Raw genomic sequence first — 23,166 nt, 5'->3', positions numbered from 1 at the left:
TTATTCACATTACTTTAACTTACCAGTCAAGCTTTAGTCAGACCTTCCCAATGCTGCTGTTGCTTAAGATGTAGCTTACCTCCACCCTATGACTCAGGAGTTATTTACTGTTTTTTTGTATTTGCTCGATCAGTGAATGTCACGGACAATTCATAAATACACTGAGCATAAACTGACTCTTAAAGCTTTCTGATGGGTCACTACATGTAACACCCCCCATAGTAGGGCTGCAACATTAAGCAAATTTTAATCATGATCACGATTTTGGTTGAAATGATAAAAGGGGACATATACCAATTTTTCCACCTTTTAAAACAGTTCCCTGTGGTCTAAATGGCATGTCTGTACTGGTATTTGGTCAAAACATAACATGAATTAAGCAAGAGGGAAGGTTTGAGACCTGTATTATCGAGGTCTTTGAGAGTCCTCCGTTTTGGGGGGGTGTGTCCCTGGATTTGCATAGACCTCCCCCTTCCCCACCCCTGTTTTCTGCAGGGTGTCTCACACTAAAGGTGTGTTCACACCGAACACAACTGAAGTGACTAAATTACATTCAAAATCAATGTAAATGAAGCGACTTCAATAGGTGTTGCGTGACCCAAATGTTCAAAGTTGAAAAATGTGAAAACTCCCCCGTCCTTCATTGTCTGTAGAGCCGAAGCAGCAGCCCCTCCCTCATGCTACAGTGACACGGCTGCAGTGGGAGGCTTCCTCAACTTACAGAGGCAAAAATTCAAGCGGTTCACTTCTTGAATAAGCATACATTCTAAGTGAACTCATCCTTTAGTAACTCCGTAAGTTGATAACTTCAACCGTAAAAGCGGTGCTGTTAATAAGTGCTGGAGAAGGATCAACCCTCTCTCTCCCCTGTCACCCGGTTCCACACACTCGCACATACTGTTCAATGGAGCAATGAAGTGACCAAAAAGCACCACTATGTTCAAGCGACTTATCACGGGCGATTGAAGTGACTGCAGTGGCTACAGTCGCGTTCGGTGTGTGTGTGAAAAACAATGGTGGACTTTTTCATCAGGTGGGGGTGGAGTTACCAGCGGAGGGGAGGGTATTTCTTTTCTGATTTCGCTTAGCCCTTGGCACATTTTAAATTCTTGGGTTAATTTAATGTGTATTTTTTTTTTTGGTATAATTCTTTTTAAAGCTTAATTTTGCACTGTAAACTTTACACATATTGTTTGTTTTAAAAATAGTGTAATAAAAACAGATTTTATTTCCTAACATGATTTTTTTTTTTTTTTTTGTATTTGTCATTTTCCAGTCAATACAACTTGGTTATTGCAGTGTAATCTCTGATTTACAGTAAACTTTGTTGTGAGTGACAAACATACTGGTACATGCAGGTATGTGTCACGTGACTTTCTTTGTCAGCGCTGTGAGTAGTCACAGGGTGACGTGTTATTACTTTGACTCATACAGGTTTGTACCAGAGGCCCAAAAATGGTTCGATCTGTTTCTACAAAAATACTCCTGTTGTGAAGTTTTGTTAAATTGTTCATGGATTTGCAGCAGGGAAACAGAGGTTACTAAGGTTTTTTTTTTTTTAAATAAAAAAGACATACCAAGTGTGAAAAAGGTAAATCGGGTCCATTGCAGAAAGTTTGGCAGCGTGTCAAACATGCCTCTTTATTTGATAGTTAATCATACATTTCAGTTGACATTTTTATGGAGAAGTGAGAACTACTTCAGGTTAATTCACCTGTATAGAGGGTTATTGACTTCACGTGCCAACATTTGTTTAAAAATGCATTTTAGCTATTACGTTGATTAAATGCATAATAGGACCATGAAAGCTCAAGTCTGCTAGTTGCAGTGAGGAGATTAACTGCTAATGGAATATTTTCTCAAAGGGGCTTTCCATGCATCTATTTCTATTGGCAGTATCAGCTCTACATGGCTCTGCACTCCTTACTTTCCAGACTCAATAGTGTTTTTCCGGAGCGTTTCCATTGAGGTCCAACCTGACACGCTGCCAGACTTCGCGGATAGCACTTTTTCGCTGCCATCCGCACAAGATTGCCAACACTCAGTGGTGTCCAAATGCTTCCTTTGTACATAAGTTAATGACTCTACACTACAGGGATGTAACGATTAATCGTAAGGCAGTTAAAAATCGATTCATAGGTATCACGGTTCACATCATGCTCTGAAAATTGAATCGCAGTACTTTTTTAAACAGCAGAGGCGCTATATACCTCGTCTAAAAGTGTAGGCGGCAGGCGGAATCTGCTACTACTTTCTTTCTGGCCGGCATCAACTCTTCAACATGTTCATAATTGATTCTTTGCCCCTTTAGCACCGAAAGAATATTTGTAATATTACGTGTATCTGTAAAGATTTGAAAACAAAAAATACACATTTTTAAAGAAAATTGTGGTTTTGTTTACAACCAAATCCTCTGACCAATTTCAGAGGTATTTTTATTCGTTATTGTTTAAAAATGACGAACAAGAAATCTTCTAACATCGCCCGGAGGAGGCCCCGCTCACAAGCATGAAGTTGAAACGCAATCAAAATTTAAGGAAACTCAAACAAAATGTAGAATTTCATGAGAAATATTTTTTGATTTGAGTGTTTTGGAATTTTTTTTTATAATTTCAATTCAATTATTTTATTATTTTCCAAATCTTTAACAAAAAAATAAATGAATGTTTTGTTTGCATAAAAAAGACACATTTTTCTCCATATAAGTACATTTTTTAAGCCTCAGCAATCGGTTACATTGTTTTTGTGTACGTGTCCATGTTTGACCTAAATCCTTGATGTGGGCCATAAGGTTGTGGCGCATCCTGCCTACCCACTAATCCTTCTACCTTGATTTACACTTCTGAACTTAGCTATACATGTTAAAATCAGTTATGCTTGATCTGATTACATAACCTTTAGAAAGACAATGAAACCTGTCATCTTCTGTCCGACCCTTATTGTGCTTTGTTTTGATTTAGTCACACCAGACATTGGCCACAGTTGCATAATGTTTTTTTATTCAGATTTAATTATTCAGAATTAACCCTGTAAGGCCCACAGTTGCAAAATTAAATATCCCAAACTTGCAAATGTTTTTTTTTTTTTTTTTTTTTGTATGACCATATTTTATACTTGTTGTTTAGCCTTGCAATGTGATTGGATAGTAAATGTGTAAATAGGTCTGACCATCAGGCCATGGAGTCATACAACTTGCGAACTTTCCTGGACGCACATCTCCCTCTTTTACTGAAGTGAATATCTCAACACAAAAGTAGGTAAAATAAGTGATTTTTTTTTTTTGTGATCATTAGAATGTCTGGAACATGTAATTACTAAATTATTGTTGAATGCATGCACCAACTTAGATTTTCAGCTTGTATTGTCTTTGTTGTACTGTATTTTTCAGACTATAACGCTCACTTAAAATCCTTTAATTTTCTCAAAAATCGATAGTGCGCCTTATAATCATACAATTATGTATGAAATTAATGTCAAAAATGTTTTAGTACAACTTTGGTAAACTATGAAGCTGCACCTCTTGATGGATTTTTGGCGCTTCAGGGCTACCGTAGTCAGACGCCTCATGGAGTGATATGTACCAGTACAACATGCTGAACTGAAAAAGTGAGTGTAATGTTCTATATTTTGTTAAACCTGAACAATGTTGAGTTATTGTTAATGAGTTGAATAAAGTTTGACTTATCAGACTATTTTGTTTGACTTAATGAGCCTTAATAATAATAATAACACACCGATGTGCCTTATAGTCCGAAAAATACGGTAGTTTTACAACGTTGGGTGAGAGTGGAAGTCAAAATGGCATATGCACCTTGCTCAATACATGGGGATATAGCACTTCTCAGAAGTTCACATATTGTGAAAAATACTTGCTTATTAATACTAGAAATATAATGTATTTGCTACTTCTAAATGTTTTTTAATCTGTTTAGCCCACATTTTAGTAATTCTGAAAGAAAACGTGATTTCTTGTTGTGGTATTTCCAGCACTTCCAGTAGCAGTATTTGAAACTGTGGCTGTATTTTATCTGTAAAAATACATATACAGCTGTTTTTTTTTTTTGGGCTTTGTTTGTTTGCTCAAATATCTAAAGCCAGACCCTGTTTGTGTAGGATGGTTACTGTGTGGGGATAGGTGAATGTGGTCTGGGGGGTTATAAGTATGGTGCATTGTTCTAGAGGTTCCTTTTAGTAATGTAACTAGAGAGCACATCAGGTTCATCCAGACAGTATTGTGAGTTGAGTGGAATGTATCACACAATTCATTTGCATTGAAATGATTCAGACCTTAGCATTCTCTAAGTCTCACCACTATTATTTCCATTTCAGAATGCTGCCAGCATGGAAAGGTTTTTACACTGTGAAAGACGCCATTGAAGCTATTCAAAACAGAAAGAGTGACTTTGAAATGGTTCAGACTCCAGTGAATCAAGTGACGAGGAGGTGGACGATCAGACACCCCCTGATTACCCAGCTGATGATGATGTCCTGGGTCTGCCCCAAAGTTTTCATTCTGTACATTTTTTTTTTTTTTGCCCAATAAATTTTGATTCATAAAAATATGACAGCTGTGTAATTATTAATCATGATATTTACTGTTATAAAGCTTTGTAATTAATCCACAGTGCAAATGAACTCTTAGTTGTTCAGTATATTTGTTTTGACAGTGTGAGTGCAAATATACATTTTGCTCCCACCAAGGCCCAATGTTGCAATATTGAAACATTTCTGTAAAAACTTACTAAAATGTAAAAAATTAGGTAACCCTTCAATATCTGCAACAGAAAAGGAAATACTACAGCTACCTCACGTTTCGGGTGGTATGGCGCTTCATAACTTGATGTACTATTACTGGGCAGCTAACATTGGAGAGGTGTTGCACTGGTTAAGAAGCGATGTTGCAGTACCTAGCTGGGTCATTTTTTAGAGAGGCTCGATCATATCTGGCTCTCCTGCCTCATTGCTTTGTTCTGAATTACCTTTCAAACTGTCCAGTTCATCATATTCTTCCAATCCAGTTGTAGTTCACACAGTTAAAATTTGGAATCAGTGTAGGCGGTCTTTGAAGTCGACCAAGTTATTGTTCACAGCACCCATTTCAAAGAACCATATGTTTACTCCGTCGGTGACTGATGAGGCCTTTAACATCTGGGATGGGAACGGAATACATTCTTTGTACAATTTATATAGAGACAGTACTTTCAGTTCCTTTGAACAGTTGGTGGAAAAATTCAATATTCCTAAGTCACATTTTTTTTTTTTTAGATATTTACAACTGAGAAACTTTGTTAGGTCTAATTCTGAGTGTTTACCAGTATGTCCCTCTCGGTCACTGGTGGATGAACTCCTGGCCTGTGGGTCGAACACTGCAAAGGTTTTAATAATAATTCTGCACCAGAGGCCTACATTACCAACATTAGAGGTGAACAAAATGTTTTTTTTGCTTTTTGTTTTTTGGGTTTTACAGGGTTAAAGTGTTGTGCTTCGTGTTTACACAGAAATAGTAATTCCCAAATTGAGGTTTACATGGAAAACCGGTTTATTTGGCTTTATTCAATTCTGCTTTAGGTCTGAGGGTTGGGAAGGATTCTGATTGGACGAGGAGAAAGAGACGTATTCACGTCTATTGGGGGAAAAAACACACGACAAACCTTTTCTTTTCGGCTCCAACATAGAACACCACACATGAGAACGGTTTTCACTTTTATTTTGATTGTAGTTTTGAAGCTGCAGCTCGACAGTAACACACGGTTTTGCTTTGCTCCATGGAGCAGCAGAAGGAAAACAGAAGCCTGTACTTTGGCCAATCAAAGCCAGCGGTTAATGCTACAGCTTCTCTCCCTCCACTATACAAGACGATGAGTGAAAAATAAACTTTAGAATGATCCGCGCATCATTCGTGAAACTGGTGCTTCATACCCCGCAGCACAGATGAAGCTGTTCCGTTTGCCGACGTTTGTGTGCGTAATAAGTCTGTGTGAATATCTGCATGTTTATGCTTTCGTCCATCAACTCTTTTCATTTTATCCATGATTTGTAAGACTCTTATTAAATAAATAGTCTCGGCTGGAGTCCGGCAAGTCGCGCATGTGCACAACGACCGGTATAAACCGAAATTGTTTACAAGAAAGAGGAATTATTTAATTCAGAATTAAAATTAAACCAGCCACTTAATTCAGATTTAAGTTTAATTTGGAATTAAATTTGCCTTAGGAATAAAGTGTTTACAAGGTCAGTTTATAGAGGATTTAACGTTTATTCTGAATTAAAGAGCAATTAAAGCTCCCATGTAAACGTGGCCACTCCCCCTTTAGGCATCATTCAAATTATAATAACATTACCTACTTCAACAAACGGTGTGAACTTCTGCTCTTAGTTTGCGTGTGAAGAGAGAGGCCTGTCATATCAGTTGTGTGAGCGTTTTACTGGCGTGCTTGCAACAATCTGCGTTTTCGCTCTCCAGGTCCTTTATCCAGCCACAGCAGTTTTTCCTGTGGGTTCTGCTTCCTATCCCTCCTCAGGAAGGCCGTCCCCCACTGCTGCTTCCTATCCTCAGCTTTCCCTGTAGCCCTCAGAGCCAGACAAACCTTTTTTTTTCCTCCCTTTGACATTGTCATTCTGTGATTTATGATTTAATAACATCAGACAATGCTTGTATTTGGACGTTGAATTTTGCAAAGAGCTCTACTGTACTGATGCACAGACGTAAACAAAGACCTCACCTTGTATTTGATTTCGACCTTCCTGTCATTGCTTTGTTCTGGTTTATGAAAAATAATGGGGATGTTTCTTCTTTGCTTTCCAGGAACATGGTGGCCTTCTTCGGGTCTTTCCAGAAGGAAAGGCTCAGTTTGCCGATATAGAGCCAAAATTTGACCGTCTGCTGCTCTTCTGGTCAGACAGACGTAATCCCCATGAGGTCCAGCCGGCGTTTGCCACGAGGTCAGCTGCATCCTAGACCTTGTCCACATGTAGTCGGGTGTTTTTATTAACAAATATCCACCCCCCTTCGATTAAAAAAAAAACAAACAATAAAAAACTTACTGACGCACATCATTGTTTTAAAATAACCATTCTATGCAATCAGAGCAAGCTTCCCAATAGTACAAGCAACTTTTGGTAACACCTGAAGTTTTATAGATAAAGGCTGACATTACATTGTCATTATTATAACCTGACACCTGTCACTAACATGAATAATGCGTCATGAAGGCTGTCATTAAGTGTCGTCCTTTACCCTACCCCACCCTAACCCCAATAGATCCCGTCACCTAACCCAAAAAATGCCAACATAGCTGTATAATAGTTGTCATAATTTATCAAACAAAACTTAAAGAGTAACTAAACCTTTGCTGACCTGCCACTAGGAGGGAGATTTTAAAAAAAGCCTTGATTATGGGCAGGGCTCCTTGAGCAGTTAAGACACGCCCAGTCTATACTATAAAATCTCCATAAACAATCTATACTATGCTAATTAGCTACTCATTACTTAATATACCTCTCTATTCACTCTTCTCTTAATCCTACCTACTCACCACAGATTGTAGAGCCCACAGGTGCTCATTTTTATAAAAGGGGTGGGGCTAACAGTGCTTGTTTGTGGTGCATGATGGTCCCAAAAGGTCACATGATCTTGTTCTCAGCCAATAGCAAAAATCAGTTGTAATAGCCTGGTTTCAAACCATAGATAATAAACCAAATTGAAATACTTTGACTAAACTGTTGAGAGTTGGACCAGAATTAATCAACATCACTACTTCATATCAAATACATTTGTATTCAGCAGAATTTCGTTACTCTTTAATGACAGATAATGTCAGCTTTATGTATAAAGCTTCTTTTTTAACCACACTGACTGGTGATCACATGACGTGGGCAGAAACATGCAGACATTTTCATGTTGCTTATCAAGGATGACGTCTTCCTTCCCTAATTTGTCCCACTAGCTGGCTCTGTCCAATTCTTTGACGAGCAGCGTTCCTTTGAGGTGGAGGAAGGGTCATGTCATGTAAAATAGCAAATGCAGTGACTCCTTTGCTTCTCAAGACAACAAGCAACCAAATAGCGCCTGTACAAACATTCCAAGTTTGCACTGTCACTATCCATGCCGCCCACTGCCCGACATAAACACGGATGCAAACACCACATTTATTCATAACTGCTCAAACATACTGTACTTGTGCGCACTGCTGCGTAGTAGTTTCCACCAGGAGGGTGAAATACAGGTCAGTGTTGCATTATGTGTTGCCAAGCAGTGGTTTGTGTGCCACCAACTGCACAGTCATAAAATCCGAGCTTTGCATGTAATTGGCCTGGCAGACTCTGCGGATTCCGTTTTGCTGGTGTCCGCCCAAGTATGTTTGAGCCTTTAGATGTCGCCAGGGTTGGGGTCAATTACATTTACGTCTTCAATTATCCATGTTCAATTACAACTCAATTACAGTTACACTGACCGGAATTTTTTCCATTTAAAATAACAATTATTGTTTTTTTTCCCAGAAAGTCAATTACAATTATGTTCTCAATTACTAAAATTCAATTACAAATAACAGGAATTACGGAGCCTTTAATAAATAACCTCACAAAACGTGACATTCCTCTTGTGTTAGCTTTCTGTTAGCATCTCTTATGATAACGGGTCAGTTTTGACCCATGTCTTAAATCAGCTGGGAAATACAGTAAAAATATTATCTATAATCTAATTTGTTTTTCATCTCTTGATTTCCTTGTTATGCTTCCTAATCATTGAAAAATATTGGTATTCATATATTTGCTGTACGCGTCTGAGCCTTTTTCTGTCAATATTCCTTCTCGGATGTATTTATTTATTTATTTATTTTAAATGATCCTCAAGATAGGTGACAGGTGAACTTGAAACATGTTTTAATCGAAGTGTAACGTGAGTCCCAATCTTTGCTTTTAATTCAATTGTAAATGTCAGTGTTTATAGAATGTTTAGGCCAATTACAAAGTCAATTATCTGTTAAATTACAATTTAATCACGATTACAACAGAAACATATTTTTCCAATGACTGTTACAATTATGATTACGTCATAGTTGTAATTAATTACCACTTACACAGTTACAATTATAATTCCCCCAAACCCTAGATGTCTCAGTGATGTTTAAAAACGTAAAACTTGGGTTATCTATGTCCACACTCAAACGCAAAACCGGAGTTTTCCAAAATCTTCACTTTAGTCATAGTTTTCCAAAAAAAAAAAACCCTTTGTTAATGACTTTATTTGCCGTTTTTTGTGTGGATGACAGACCAAACCGTACAAAAATACATTAGTTTCAGCAGATACCGTGTGGACAGGGTTCTAGTTCATCCACCGTTCTTCCATCTTTGCAGTGACTCATCATTCTGTCTGTGCAGGTATGCCATCACAGTTTGGTATTTTGACGCAGACGAGCGAGCCCGAGCTAAAGAGAAGTACCTAACAGGTAAGATCACACACACACACACAACGCTCAGGATTTATGTGTCATTATTGTTATGGTTTTTTCCCTAAACCTGCTTTATCTCTTCCTGTGCAGCTGCAGGTGAAAAAGGAGTAAAGGTTGCACTCAACAAATCAACCGACCCCAGCTAGTGGGACGTCAGCGTTGCCCACAATCAGCCGTAAAGTGCTCTGTCCCCAGTGGCCTACAGAGAGCGTGTGCGCGTTTGACATGTTTGACATGGTGAAACTACAGACTTTGGTTTGAGTGGATGGAGGACGCATGCTCATGAAGACACCATGAGCAGATGCAGTCAACATGGCAACCCAAGCGGATCTTGAATGTTCTAACATTGTACTGAAAGGGATGGATGGCTCACGTGTCCGTGGAACTTTGTTCAGCCTACAGCTGATATCATCAGAGAATCGCTTTGAGCAGGACATTAGCTTAGCAAAGCCTCTCTCCTTTGTACATTGGTTTTTCAGGTTATTCCTTAAAGGTACATTGTTTCGCTAATGCGTCATGTTAAGCTTTTCACATGGAATTGGCTAAGCTACTGTATGTGCTTGAGTTTGCAATAATTCGAGGAGTGATCTGAAATAAAACACCTTTTTTTTCTTTCTGACCCAGCGTCCTTTGTCTCAGGAATTTTATTTTTTTCCACCAATGTATGGGTTAGAAATTGTGCTCTTATTATTCCACAATTCTTATTCCTCTTTAAATGGTAAGAAAGTCTGTCCATCATTGCTCATTGCTGATGTGCATGTTTACAATATAGAGATCCATGCTGCCATCTGCAGGAATAAAACTATATTACACATTTAAGGAACAATGTTTTTAGAAAATATTTATTTTTGTCATTTTTTGATTTTGCAGAAACATTCTGTTTGGAATCTGATTAAGCTGGAGTTTATCCCAGCTGGTGACAGGAGTCATGTCATGGTGCACGCTGGACACATCAACAATACCAGACACTTATTCTTATTTTATAGTCAATTACGCACTTTTTTTTCACTTCGTGTCCAACCCTTTTTCTCATGATAGATTTGAGTCATTTGAATAAATGAGTTTATAATCAATAATTGTCTTTAGCACTGAACTAATTTTGTTCACTGGCTTTCTTAATTAAGAAAAAATGTAATTTTAGTGTATAAAACCTGTGGGTGGCAACACTACTTATTTTCAGCCAAAACTGAAGACAGACAAACCATTAATTCCCGCCAGAGTCATACTGATGGAGATGAGCTAAATCTGTAGCCATGGCAGCAGTCTGACACAAGTGTGGATGTCATTTTAATGCCTGCAGCACCAGCACAAACGTGCCATGGATGTATTCGAAATATTGAGAGGCTCCATATGTTCTTTCTGAGGGTTTTTTCTTCTTGGTTTTTCTCCCACATTTAAAAAAATGTTAATTTTTGGATCAATTCCCACACAGTCTCCACAATCTAAAAATATTTATATTTATATTTATGAAGTATCAAAGTTTAAATCAATCTTTTAAACATCTTAAAGTGTTTATTTGTACGGTTGCCGTATGGACAACCCCCGGTGCTATTAGTACGGTTACCAAAGTACACGCACTTAGGGTTAGGTTTAGGTTATAACCCAATATCGCAACAATTTCTAGGTTTACGGTTAACGTTTAGTCTTAGTCACGTGACATAAACTGACCAATGACTGACATATCACGTGACCTCAACTGGCCAAATAGGGGCGCTGCGTATGGATAGAAACGTCGGTATATTGATACGGCAACCGTACGGATAGCCACTGCCTACATCTTAAGTCTTACACCCTCTGCTGGCATGAATTTCCAACCCATTTTTTCATCATCACTTGAGACACAGATACAGTAATTATTAACTGTTTAACTTTGACTTGTTCAGAAACTTATTTTTCTTTTCAACCATATTTATTGATCTATTTGGAACTACTACCATGGAAATAATGTATATATGTTGTCCATCAAAATGTATTGAAAGTCAACATGTTTAATCACGGTACATAAAATATTACAGTGCATATCTACATAGTCTAAAATATATTAGGTAGTATTTGATAAAAACTATAGAATGAATCACATTTAGGAGATCATGCTCTACAGTGTGTGCAAACGTCCCATCACTTGGACTTCATGTATTGGTGACTCTGTTAGTTTTGTTTTATCAAGACGACAAGAAATCTAAACTGATGAAGCTGAGAGTGACTTTGATCCCATTTTGTGCCTTGGTCACCAACCAACCAAGTCTGTGCAAAAATATACATGTTACAAATAAATTCACAGGTACTGTAGATCAGTACGATCCCACTCAGTAATGGCTGAGCTCTCCTGGAGGAGGGAAGCTGTAACTTTCGTCTCCACCAAAGTAGGCACTGACGCCACTGCTTTGGCTTCCCCACTCATAGCTGTCTGCAGCCAGGCTAAAAGGGTTTAAAAAGAGAAACGCCGATTAAAAACTCAACATAATATGTTCACTTCAACCACGGGAAGTGCACCTGATGATATTACCTGGCATGGATGTTCTGGGGCATCACAGTCCAAGCTAGATCGTCGTCGCTGTCGTAACGTCGAGGGTTATCGAAGAAATAGGCCCTGGAGGAGAAGACGTGGCCCGGGAGCCCCGAGGTGCTCTGCAGGATGAGCGCAAAACAAAGCTTCAAATACAGCAACAAAGACTGTCACTTTGTTTACTTTTCTTCACTGTATTTTGGAAGTTGAATTGTGAGTTCAGAGTTGAACGAGTGAAGTGGTGTCAAACGTGGGAAGTAACAAAAAGTGTGGATTTGAAATGTGAAGATAGTGAAAGAAAAGGGTTGGAAACTTATTTTTTTAATGGCGGGTGGCACCTATCGTCTATAGTCAGGGTTGGGGTCAATTATAAATGCGTAATTGATCATTAATTATAATAATGGTAATATAATTGTAATTGTAAAAATCTGTTGCTGTCGTAATCGTAATTAAATTGTAATTGAGTTTAGATAATTGACTTTGTAATTGTCTTGAAAATTCTATAAAAACTGTCAATTATAATTCAACGCAACACTGGTGAACCATGCCACAGTTCTACACATATTTAGTGAACAATTATTAAAATATGTTTCATATCAAGCTTTCCCACATTTTACTATTAAAAAAAACATGAAATCAAGGGGTATACTGACACAAAAAAGGATCAGACCCCCATACCATAAATATTAAAACCTATATTTTCATTGATTAGTTACTGTAGATGATAGATGTTTGTTATTAGTGTATTTTACAGCTGGTTTAAGACCCGTTATCATAAGAGATGCTAACAGGAAGCTAACACAAGAGGAAGGTTAACTTTTATTAGGTTATTTATTTCAGGCTCAGTAAATGTGATTACATTTAATTGAGCTTTAGAAAATGTAAACGTAACAAACATAATTGTAATTGATTTTCTAAGGATTCAAACTAATTGTAATTTAATTGTAATTGGAAAAAATGCTGGTAACTGAAATTGTAATTTACTTGTAATTGGAAAAAAATGCTGGTAACTGAAATTGTAATTTAATTGTAATTCAACATGGACAATTGAAAATGTAATTGTAACTGAAAAATGTAATTGATCCCAACCCTGCCTATAGTTAAAGTGCATTACCACGCCTACTATGCTGGAGTGTGAGCCAGAGCTCCTGGGTTTAATATTTCTAAAATTCTTTTGATTAATCCAGTTTCTCTTAAAAAAACAAGGCTTTCTATGTTTGCCTGTCATTATTAGAGATATTTTTAAGTGTGAATGTCTTCACCGCAGTTCTCCAAAGTTTCTTTCTTGAGCTTTCTCTACTGGTTTTTACAACCTTTCACAGTTACAAATTGCAATATCATCCGGCCAGCAGCAAAAAGGGGCGTTTTAGTTTGTAAGCGATCCACCCCCTTCAAAAACGAACACACCCCTTCTTTTATTCGCTTCTGAATTGTAACTTAACGTCCGGTCTTCAGTATTTCATCTGACCAGCAGCAAAAAGGGTTCCGTTATGGTTATGGTTATGGTTATGTATGGTTAAGGTTAGGGTTAGGGTTAGGGTTAGGGTTAAGGTTAGGGTTGGGTTAGGGTTAGGGTTATGGTTATGGTTAAGGTTAAGGTTAAGGTTTAAGGTTAAGGTTAAGGGTATGGTTAGGGTTAGGGTTAAGGTTAGGTTAAGGTTAAGGTTCCGGTTCGGGTATCTGGTTATGGTTCAAGGTTACGGTGCCGGTTCGGGTTAGGTGTAGGTTAGGGTTACGGGTTAAGGTAGTTAGGTTAGGGTTCGATTAGGGTTAGGGTTAGGGTTAGGGTTATTGTTACGGTTAGGGTTATGGTTATTCTACTTGACTTAGAAGAAAGTCAAATACTGGAAATGACGTTTTTCAAACCCTTTCTGATTGGTGGTGAAAAGCTCCCGGAACCCCCACTAGGGCGGTTTTTGTAGCCCATCTGAATGCCCCACAGCTGGCCCGACCCTGCACCTTCTACCCCACACTCGCACAACCAGTAGCACCTTTCCAATTAAATCAACAATTTCAGGGTTGGAAACTGCTACAAAATAACCAATAAACATACACCGTCCTTAAACTCAGGTCCGAAGGTTTGCAGGACTACATGTCTTCACATGGCTCAACGTCAAACTGACAAACCCCATCATTGTAGAGTTGTGTAGAGTTTGTTCGTCAACATTTTATGAACCATCTTGTGAAACATTCCAAAGGACCCTGCCCCTTAGGTTGGGAAACACTAGTGTGGGTAACAGGCTCACCCTGTCTAGGGTTGGCTGGCGGACTCTGAGAAGAAGACGACAAGCGAGTGGGAAGCAACTCCCATACGAATAAAATCACTCCAAAGACGATGTAGCCAGTGTCGCCAAGAGTCGATTGCAAATCAGCCTGAGACGAACAAATAAATAAATAAATCATACTATTAATGAGTAAAATAGTAGGTTTTGGTATACAGTATATGACTAAAATGTTAGCACAAAATGACAAATAGGTATGTCTAGCTGCTGTCAGAGATGATTTCATAAATGTCATTTATAGTTTTTCATATTCAGTGAAAAAGACGATGCATACATTTCATAAATACAAATACATATTTCATATAGATGTTCAATAAATAAATAAGTAATATTTCAATTCATTCATGTTGATATAATTCATTTATTTGGTTAGAATTACAGAGAGACAACAGGCGGAAAACTGATTAAGTTTTGTTTTTTAATTTTCTGAGTTCTGACGACATTGAACATGTTAATAAATGGCTGTTAAACCAAAGAACGATGTTGAGCTTTGATTGAACTCAGAGGGAGTGACGGTATTTCTTAAATCTCAATATTCTGCGTATGAAGGTGACTGTAATCATGCGGCACTGGTTTAAAAGCATGATTCCCTCCGTTAACTCACCTGGTCTGAAACGTTGTACCAGTCGTAATCAAAGGAGTTAATCCTCTTATTGGACATCGCCAGGACAACCAAGTTGTAGCACGCTCTGGATGCGTACAGGAGGATGACAATGGCTCCGATCACTGTCACCTGGCACACCGACGTCCCCTGCACACACAAGGGATTTACATTAGGAAATGACACATCAAATACTCATTTACACATAGTAAACAGACCAAAACAAGAAGTAGAAGTCAGGAAAGTGGGAGTGGCTGCGTAACACATGGATTTAAATACAAATATCCACCATGTTGACCATTGTGTGTGTACGAAAAAGATTGTGATCCTTGGGAGAAGTTGCTGTCACAATATTTCATTCACCGCGCAATAGGGCTGCAAGGTTTATCGATATCGAATCGCAATCAAAGTTTTGACTCCTGCCATAACGTAACCTCTAGAGGTTGAGGTGTTTTTCTGCTCTGTCCTCTGGCGTTTGCGTGATGTCCACCAATCAGAATGGTGGAGCTTTATGACCTCAGGTCTGAGTTTCCATAAAGTGTTTAGACAGACGCTCTGTGATTCCTCCAGAAGAGGGCGCTGTCCACATAAAACCAAATACTTTTGAAAGTCGATCAATGCGTTTTGTTCTAATGTGAGGCAATTTGAGCAAGAATCTGTTGTTTGACAGTCCACAAGTAACATGACTTCCTCCTCTCACCATTTTAGTAGTTATGCATTTAAATGTATCAAATATGAAAATCGCAAATCGCAATATTGGTCCGAAAAAACCTCAATTAGGTTTTTAGTCAAAATTGTGCAGCCGTACCGTGTGATTATCGTATCGATCAAAAAATGTCCAAATTGATTTCTTTAATCATGGTTTTTTAACGAAATAACCATTTAAACGCTCTAACATATCCATAACACGGAACCTTCGTCACTAGGTGTCAGTGAGCCCCATCAGGTCTTGTTAAACTACGTCACTCCTCAATGCATTGGGAGTTAATTGCACTTTATTTATTTTCATAAAACATACTGGGGCAATTTTATAGATATGTGTGGTTACTTCATCATAATCTGTTGTAGAAGCAAAAATTAAACTTTTTGAAAAATGTATTTGACAGTTTAATGAACACACCACTTGTTTTTGATATTTGTTCTTGAATTACAGCTAGTTAGCATTTACTTGTACTCGCAAGTTTAAAACAATGAAATAAATTCTATTTCATACCATTTTGGTACTATGAAAAGGTGAATTCTTTAATTATTCGAACATATATTGTATTGTTAGTATCTGCAAGAGTGTAAGATTTTTGGACACATTGCACCAGTGAAAAAACACTAGCTGTTGTGTTCGTCCCCGTCTACGTTTTTTAAACTGTTGCGTTTCATGAGGAACCTCAGGACTTCCTGTGAGCGTCTGTGTGACCAGAAACATGTGGTTGAAACACCCACTCGAATGTTTTCTAACACACTGCACACAGTGCTTCACGTCAGTTCTCTTAAAGATGGCGGTGATTTTAGGAAAGCGACACATTTATAATCCAATGTGTTAAAATTAGCCTCAAGATGAAGTCAAATCTCCAGTTCTCTGTCTTGGCCCATGAGCCTTTTTGATTAAAGATGCTATCTTGGAGTCATAGTGTAATAGACAGACTTGTGTTTTATATTGAAAGTTGTTGTTCATAAGAAGAAGAAAAAAACAGCATTTCATCATTTCAAAGCCTGTAAAATAAATAGTATAAAATAATAAACTCCGCCCCTTTGCCCCCCGCTGCTCTCTAAGAAGATGGACAAGTTTTGACATCACCCCAAAATGCACCACTAGATTTCTCTGTTTGAAAAATAAATTGTTATATAATATATAGCTTTTTTTGTGTGAAATTATCCAAATTTGCAGTGTTGATATTGGTTTCTATCTTGTTCATTTTGTATATATAATTCCTTTTATGTCACTTATTTAGTTTTTTACATTTAGTTTGGACTACTTTTTATTTATGTATACAATAAAATCATGTTTAGTGTTTATTCATTTCAATATACAGTATATATCATATGTTTTAGTCATCATTTTTAGCTAACTCTTTTGAAGAGGGCGGTGATTTTAGGAAAGCAACACATTTGTAACCCAATGAGTCAAATATAGCCTCGAGATGAAGGAAAATATGAAATTCTCTGTTCTCGGCTCATGTGCATTTATTATATAAAAGCTACTACCTACTATACATTTATATTTATAGAACATAGTTTTCCTACAAAAAGAGAGGAAAAAAAAAATCTGAAGTTCGTTTTGGTCTCCACTATAAAAACACTCTCTTATTGGCACGCACTGCATTGTGGGTTATGGAGTGTTTTTTTTTTACCAGACACAGAGAACAGTGATTGGTATTTCAACATATTTCATACTTTTTTTCACGAGTCCTATACTATGGATTTATCTGATTTAACAATATATTTGTGTCCAGCAGCTTTAAGTCCAAATGTTGAGATCTGGTTTGCTTTGATGTGATTAAACATGCATGTTTTTATATGTTTTGTTTCTGTTTTCATTCATTATCCCCATTAGCTGGTACCTTAGTAACCAGAGACAACAATAAAATACCAATACAGAACAATCACATCAACTACGATATTTCAAATTACAAATACACTTAATAATATACCTGATTTTAAAGACAACACATTTAATAATTCTCACGAATATAATAAAAAATTGATCAAAAGTCATTTTCTGAAAACAAACAGAACCACTCAACAATGTAGATTTTCTTTTTAAATTCATGTTTACCTTCCATATGACGCAGATATATTATTATATATTAAACATGCATGATGCTGAGTCGTTCACCTTCAATGGAATGCAGACCATTGTGGTAGCGAGGACTTATCATCCAACACAGATAGCTTAGGTTTGGTATTAGCCATGTGAGCTAACTATTTCTACTACAGAGACACAAGCAGTAACGCCTCAACCTTGACTCCAGGTAAATGTTGGCCAGCGACATCTTGGCAATCTTGTAAAGGCATAAAGACAGAGAGACGGCGCACAGGACGAAGAGGGTGTCATTGATCGCCACCCTGATGAGAACGATCACGTGCGCTTCCGCAGAGGGACATCCTCACCAACAGAGCGCACACTAAATTAACAACTAGAAACAGCAGACTGATGAGCAGGAAGAGGAGATAGAGGGGCATCCTGTGGATCAAAAGATGAAACACACGGGCACTCATCCATAAAACATAAAAAAAAAATGACCATGAAAATGACACAGACTTGGATTTTAGCCACAGCTGCTTACCTGTATCTCAGAAGCTCTGGTGCATAATTTTCGATTTGGCCTTAAAAACAACCTGTGGAAAGTGAGAAGGACACATGATTCAAATGTTTCATCAGATCAACATTTTCATTAGGGCTGGGTGTCACCAGGTATCTCGCGATACGATATATTGCAATATTTTTTTTCGTTTTGCCCACGATAACAATAATATCACGGTACAACGACTCTCCGATAATCAATATATTCCGGGAAATTTCATCCACGATATATTACGATATCTGTGTGACTTTTTTTCCCACTGAACATCCATTACTGTCCACTTTATTTTGTCTTTGTATTTCTTGTTTTCTACTGTTTTTAACCTGTTTTCTACTGTTTTTAACCTATTTTCTGTACAGTGAATTTGGGTACCTGGAAAGGCGCCTTATAAATAAAATGTATTATTATTATTATTATTATTATTATTTTTAACTGAAGAAATTCTGAATTTATGTACTGCACTGAATCCATTTCACAGGAATTACAAAACATTGTCAATCAAGGGCTAGGGTTAGGCCAGTTCAAACCCCACCTGGGCCATCACTGTGGGACGTTGAGCAGTCCTTAACCCCAAACTGCTCCCAGGCGCCGCAAAAATGGCTGCTGACTGCTCCCCAGGGATGGGTTAAAATGCAGAGGACAAATTTCAATGTAATTGTACCAACATATATATATACTGTATATATATACAGTATATATATATATGTGTATGACCAATAAAGGCAAACAGCCCAATTTAATTTAATTAAATTTTAATTATTATTGTTTTGGTCATGTCTTGTATGTTGAAATTAAAAAAAATAATAATATATTTTTTTCTTTTATGTTTTAAATCAATATTTGGCGCCAGTGAATCCATAACGTATCGCGATACGAAACCTCGCGATATATCGTCGTATCGATATTTTGGCACACCCCTAAGTTCCATTACGAGAAAATTCATATTTAACGTGACCTCATTGCAGAACCTCAGCGTTTCACAACTGTGACTAATATCTGCGTAAGAGGACTGTGCTAAAATAAAGCACAGGCTGAGGCAGGAGAGGCTTGAGTTTTGGATTGTGTAAAAAAACAGTTGGCGATACTGTTAATGTTCACTGCCCTCGCACTAGTTATGAATCACAGTCTGTCACACTGATAGATTCAGTCAGCTTTACTATATCTACTGATAAAAACGACTAATACAGTGTCTTTATAAGAATGATCAGCTTTGGTAAAATCCCATAAATATATATGTATATAAAACATGAGGAAATGCTGCTTCGGGGCCAGCGTTTCCAGGCGAAATTGAAAGTGAATGTGAGGAAGAGGAACATCACTTCATCTTTCAGTGGAAATAGAGGCTAGTCACACTGGAGCTAAATCAGACCATCATGGGTTTGACTCCGCCCACGCCTTTCTAAAGTGAGTTTGCATGTTCTTTATGAACGTACATGACTTTTCTACATGTATTTCCATTTCATTGCACAAACTAAGGGAAGTAAGCAAAGGTTTGTTTGGTATACATGCATTTGGATATTTGGGTTTGGATTGTGTGCTTGTGTGTGATAAATCAGTACCATGATGGATGGATGGATGGATGGATGAATATGGATGGATGCACAACCTTCTGAACCATATATTGTTTCATCTAGCCTCAGACACACAGCTTTATCCACAGATACTTGAACCTTTGTTATTTATAAATACACTATAAAATTGCTGACATGTTTCTTTAAAAATGATCACAACTATTAAGTTAAAAAATAATAATAATAATTAAAAAATAGGTGTTGTTTTGATTTTCTGTTGTTGTTGTTGTTATGTCTGCTATGGACCATGTATGTGTCCAAAATAAAGTTTGATAATGATAATGATGATTAGCCTATGCTTATTACCGTGTGACCTCTTATATCTATATCACATTATTTGCCCAGCACCTCTAGGAATAAGGTCGGTGCTAATTTCTGGATATTATTTTTAATTTGATTTTTAAACTCTTAGGCAGAACTGGCATCTGGTTGTAATTTGCATGTCTCCTCAAGCTTTGGTGAATTTTCTCCAGGTACTCTAATTTTCTCTCTCAGTCTAAAAACATGTTTAATTGACGTCCCCCAAGGAGTGGATGTGTGACTGGTGTTCTTATAATGTAAGGTATTTGTTAATAAGATTAAAAAAACAAGGCTGCATTATTGTAACTACACTACTTTCAAAGCCTGTAAAATAAATAATATAAAACAATAAACCCCCGCCCCCTCGCTCACCACTGATTGGACTGTACCTGCTCCACGTTTTTGACTAGAGCCCAGAATGCAACACTAGAGCCCCCTGTTTAAATAAGAAATTGTTGGTGATTTTTTTTTTTTTTTTAATTATTGCAGTGCCTTAATTATTTTGTATATATATATATAGAATTCCATTTATTTTTTTATTTTTTTTTACATTTTTATATTTACAGTTTTTTGTTACATTTCTTTAATTGTATATATATATATATATATATATATATATATACAACAACATTTTTTTGTCTTTATTCATTTGAAATATATGTTTAGTTATTTTAATGTGTAATATTTTTAGGTAACTATAACAACGATATTCAGGTTCTAGTGTGAGGATATCTACACTTGCAGTGGATTTTACTGTGATGCAAAGAATAGAGGGTGCAGCCTAAAAAAATTTAAAAACAAAACAAAAAACAAAAAAATCAAATAAAATCTACCCTAGGATGCCAACATGCTTAGTGATGGCACTGCATTTACATTTCAGAGTGATTGATGGAGAACATGCAAACTGCAGAAACCCGTTCAACTCAGACTTCCAGAATGGAACCTCATTGGGAAGCTATACACTTGCAGTAGGTGCAGATGGATCCAGGTCCAGGTCCAGGTCAGCTCACCTGTGCAAAGTAAAGGTTCATGAGGCAGAGCGTGAAGAACTGCAGACAGACCGGGAAGCAGTAGAGCAGCCAGAAGGGAAAGGCTCCCAGAGTGTTGGCCGTTACAAAGTTCCTGAAGTAGAAGGAGAAGAGCACGGTGCGCAGGGCGGACCACAGCAGGCACAGGAACAGGAACACCGTCTGGTAGCTCAGCCGCTTGTGTCGGTACCGCAGCACGAGCCACAGCTGTGCGTAGATGAAGATGAAGAGGAGGGAGTAGAACACCGTGTAGACCACCGTCAGGCCCAGCGTGACGTAGGGGGGCACGGCCGGGCTGAGGGTGGGCAGAGGCTCAGGCATGGAACGCTCCACGCGGGGCACACCGGTGTCCTCCATCAGGGCCTGTCGGTATGGGCTCACCACCCGGGCCTCTGACGCTCCTGTGGCCGCAGATGAGAGGATGTAGTACCGAGAGAAGAGGAACAACCGAGGCCGTCAGGAAGAAGACCCGGGCCGGAAGGAGAGAACGTCCTGCTTCCTGGTGCACGGCCGCAGAATACGGACCATGGTCGGGGATGAGAATGAGACTTTAGTCCGAAGCAGAAGCAGCAGAAGCCGGGAAGTTAGAGCTCGGAGGGAGGACCTTCCCCTTCAGCCTCCTCCAGCCTCCATTCCCTCCACTCCCCGCACTGGTTACGCACCGCTGACGCACAGCGCTGTAACCTTTAACCCTGTGATGCAGCTTCCCACCGCAGCTCTGATCCTAGAGGCCATCCAGTATATCCCAGTGCTCTCACATATCACCCCAACATTTATCATCCACATTCCCTCAGCTACACTACACTGTGCATGGGTGGAGGTAGAAACATATAATAATGTCATAATAAATGATACATAATGTTGAAACAAATATACTGAACAAAGTGCATTGTGAAAAAAAAAAAAGGAAAATGTTATGTAAAGACTGTAATATACAGTATATGTGTATTAAGACTTTTATTATATATTCAAACTGTCCTTATATATATTAAAACTTTTATTTATATAGCTGTATGTATTCAATTTCTATTTTATTCAAATCTATTCAAATAAATAAATAAAATTAAATATATATATATATATATATATGTGTGTGTGTGTGTTCAAACGTGTATATATTGAAACTTTGTATAAAATATTTTAAATACAGTCCGATTTTAGTATATATAGTGAAACTTTCATATATATTCAGACTTTCATTCCATATAATCCCAGATTCATCAATGTATATTTAACTGCCTAAACACTTGCCATGTATTTATATGTATTTAAATTTAAATTTTCTATTGTATAATGTAATGTTAGATCATTAATGTATATGCTTCTGATGTAGTTTTGTGGATTCCTCCAAAAAGCCTGTAAAAGATTGTTTGGCGATCGGTGAAAAGCATTTATGCATTTCATGAAGAAGTGCTGTGTCAGCAGCTATTCACACTGGCAGTCAAAGTAAAGCCTTTGCTGAAGTTTATGACAAATATATCCATGTTTGACACTTTAGTGAATCTAAAGCTCTATTTTTAAGGCTACACATCATATCAGAATCATTTATTTTCATTTCTTAATAACTGTGAACCAGAATTCAGCGATTGTTCACCCACTACTGTATTTGAGCTGCGTTCATACTGGTGTGAAAGAGGTTAGTTTTGGATTGATGTGTTGGTTCAATGGTAAGAACAACCAGCACAGTTGGTTTCCTGTTGTTTATCAGACAGGACAAAAAAAAAATGGAAAATATCTTTAGACAATATCCTCTATTTGATGTCAAAGGTTGACTCTCATGTTGTACTGAATACAAATATTTTTATATTCTTAACAGATTTCTTTCATTTCAGTCAAGGATTACTTTCAGTGTTTGGATTACTGTATGAGTGTGTTGTGGTTGTGGTTGGGAACATGTTTTTCTAATAGTAGGAGGGCGTGTGAACACGAGGGAGAGCCACAGTGAGTTTTCTCCCTTTCACCTTTGGCTACAAGATACATCAATCTTTTATCATACATAAGCGTTGCCACGGAGACCACACCAAACAGGACACTGTCAGCTAGATACCACTTCCTCCGTTTGCTGTGAAAAATCCATTGGAAGGTTTTGCAATAAGTTTTAATGCTGACATTGCAATCTAACCACAC

At 37.7% G+C, this 23,166-nt stretch overlaps 2 protein-coding genes across 3 annotated transcripts in view; one reads left to right on the top strand and one right to left on the bottom strand.

Moving 5' to 3' along the window:
* The window catches only part of egln1a (egl-9 family hypoxia-inducible factor 1a), a 31,777-nt gene extending 21,714 nt beyond the window's left edge, over positions 1-10,063 (top strand). For both annotated transcript variants that reach the window (XM_028468986.1, XM_028468987.1), the window contains 3 exons: positions 6,806-6,942; positions 9,382-9,449; positions 9,543-10,063. In XM_028468986.1, the coding sequence (XP_028324787.1) occupies positions 6,806-6,942; positions 9,382-9,449; positions 9,543-9,598 (261 nt within the window). In that variant the 3' untranslated portion in view covers positions 9,599-10,063. The remainder of the gene's footprint in view (positions 1-6,805; positions 6,943-9,381; positions 9,450-9,542) is intronic.
* A 1,082-nt stretch (positions 10,064-11,145) lies between these two features.
* gpr137ba (G protein-coupled receptor 137Ba) lies at positions 11,146-21,763 on the bottom strand. The gene is given in 11 exon segments (XM_028468497.1): positions 11,146-11,870; positions 11,959-12,080; positions 14,205-14,241; positions 14,243-14,331; positions 14,845-14,991; positions 15,390-15,396; positions 17,803-17,933; positions 17,935-18,019; positions 18,123-18,148; positions 18,151-18,174; positions 21,022-21,763. Coding segments are annotated over 11 exon segments (1,155 nt in total). The 5' UTR covers positions 21,397-21,763; the 3' UTR covers positions 11,146-11,758.
* Positions 21,764-23,166: the final 1,403 nt, after the last annotated feature.

Source organism: Gouania willdenowi, chromosome 15 (assembly GCF_900634775.1).
Source record: "Gouania willdenowi chromosome 15, fGouWil2.1, whole genome shotgun sequence".
Taxonomy (NCBI): Eukaryota; Metazoa; Chordata; class Actinopteri; order Blenniiformes; family Gobiesocidae; genus Gouania; species Gouania willdenowi.
Note: the sequence above shows the minus strand (reverse complement) of the source record. Positions and strands in the feature narration are given on the sequence as shown.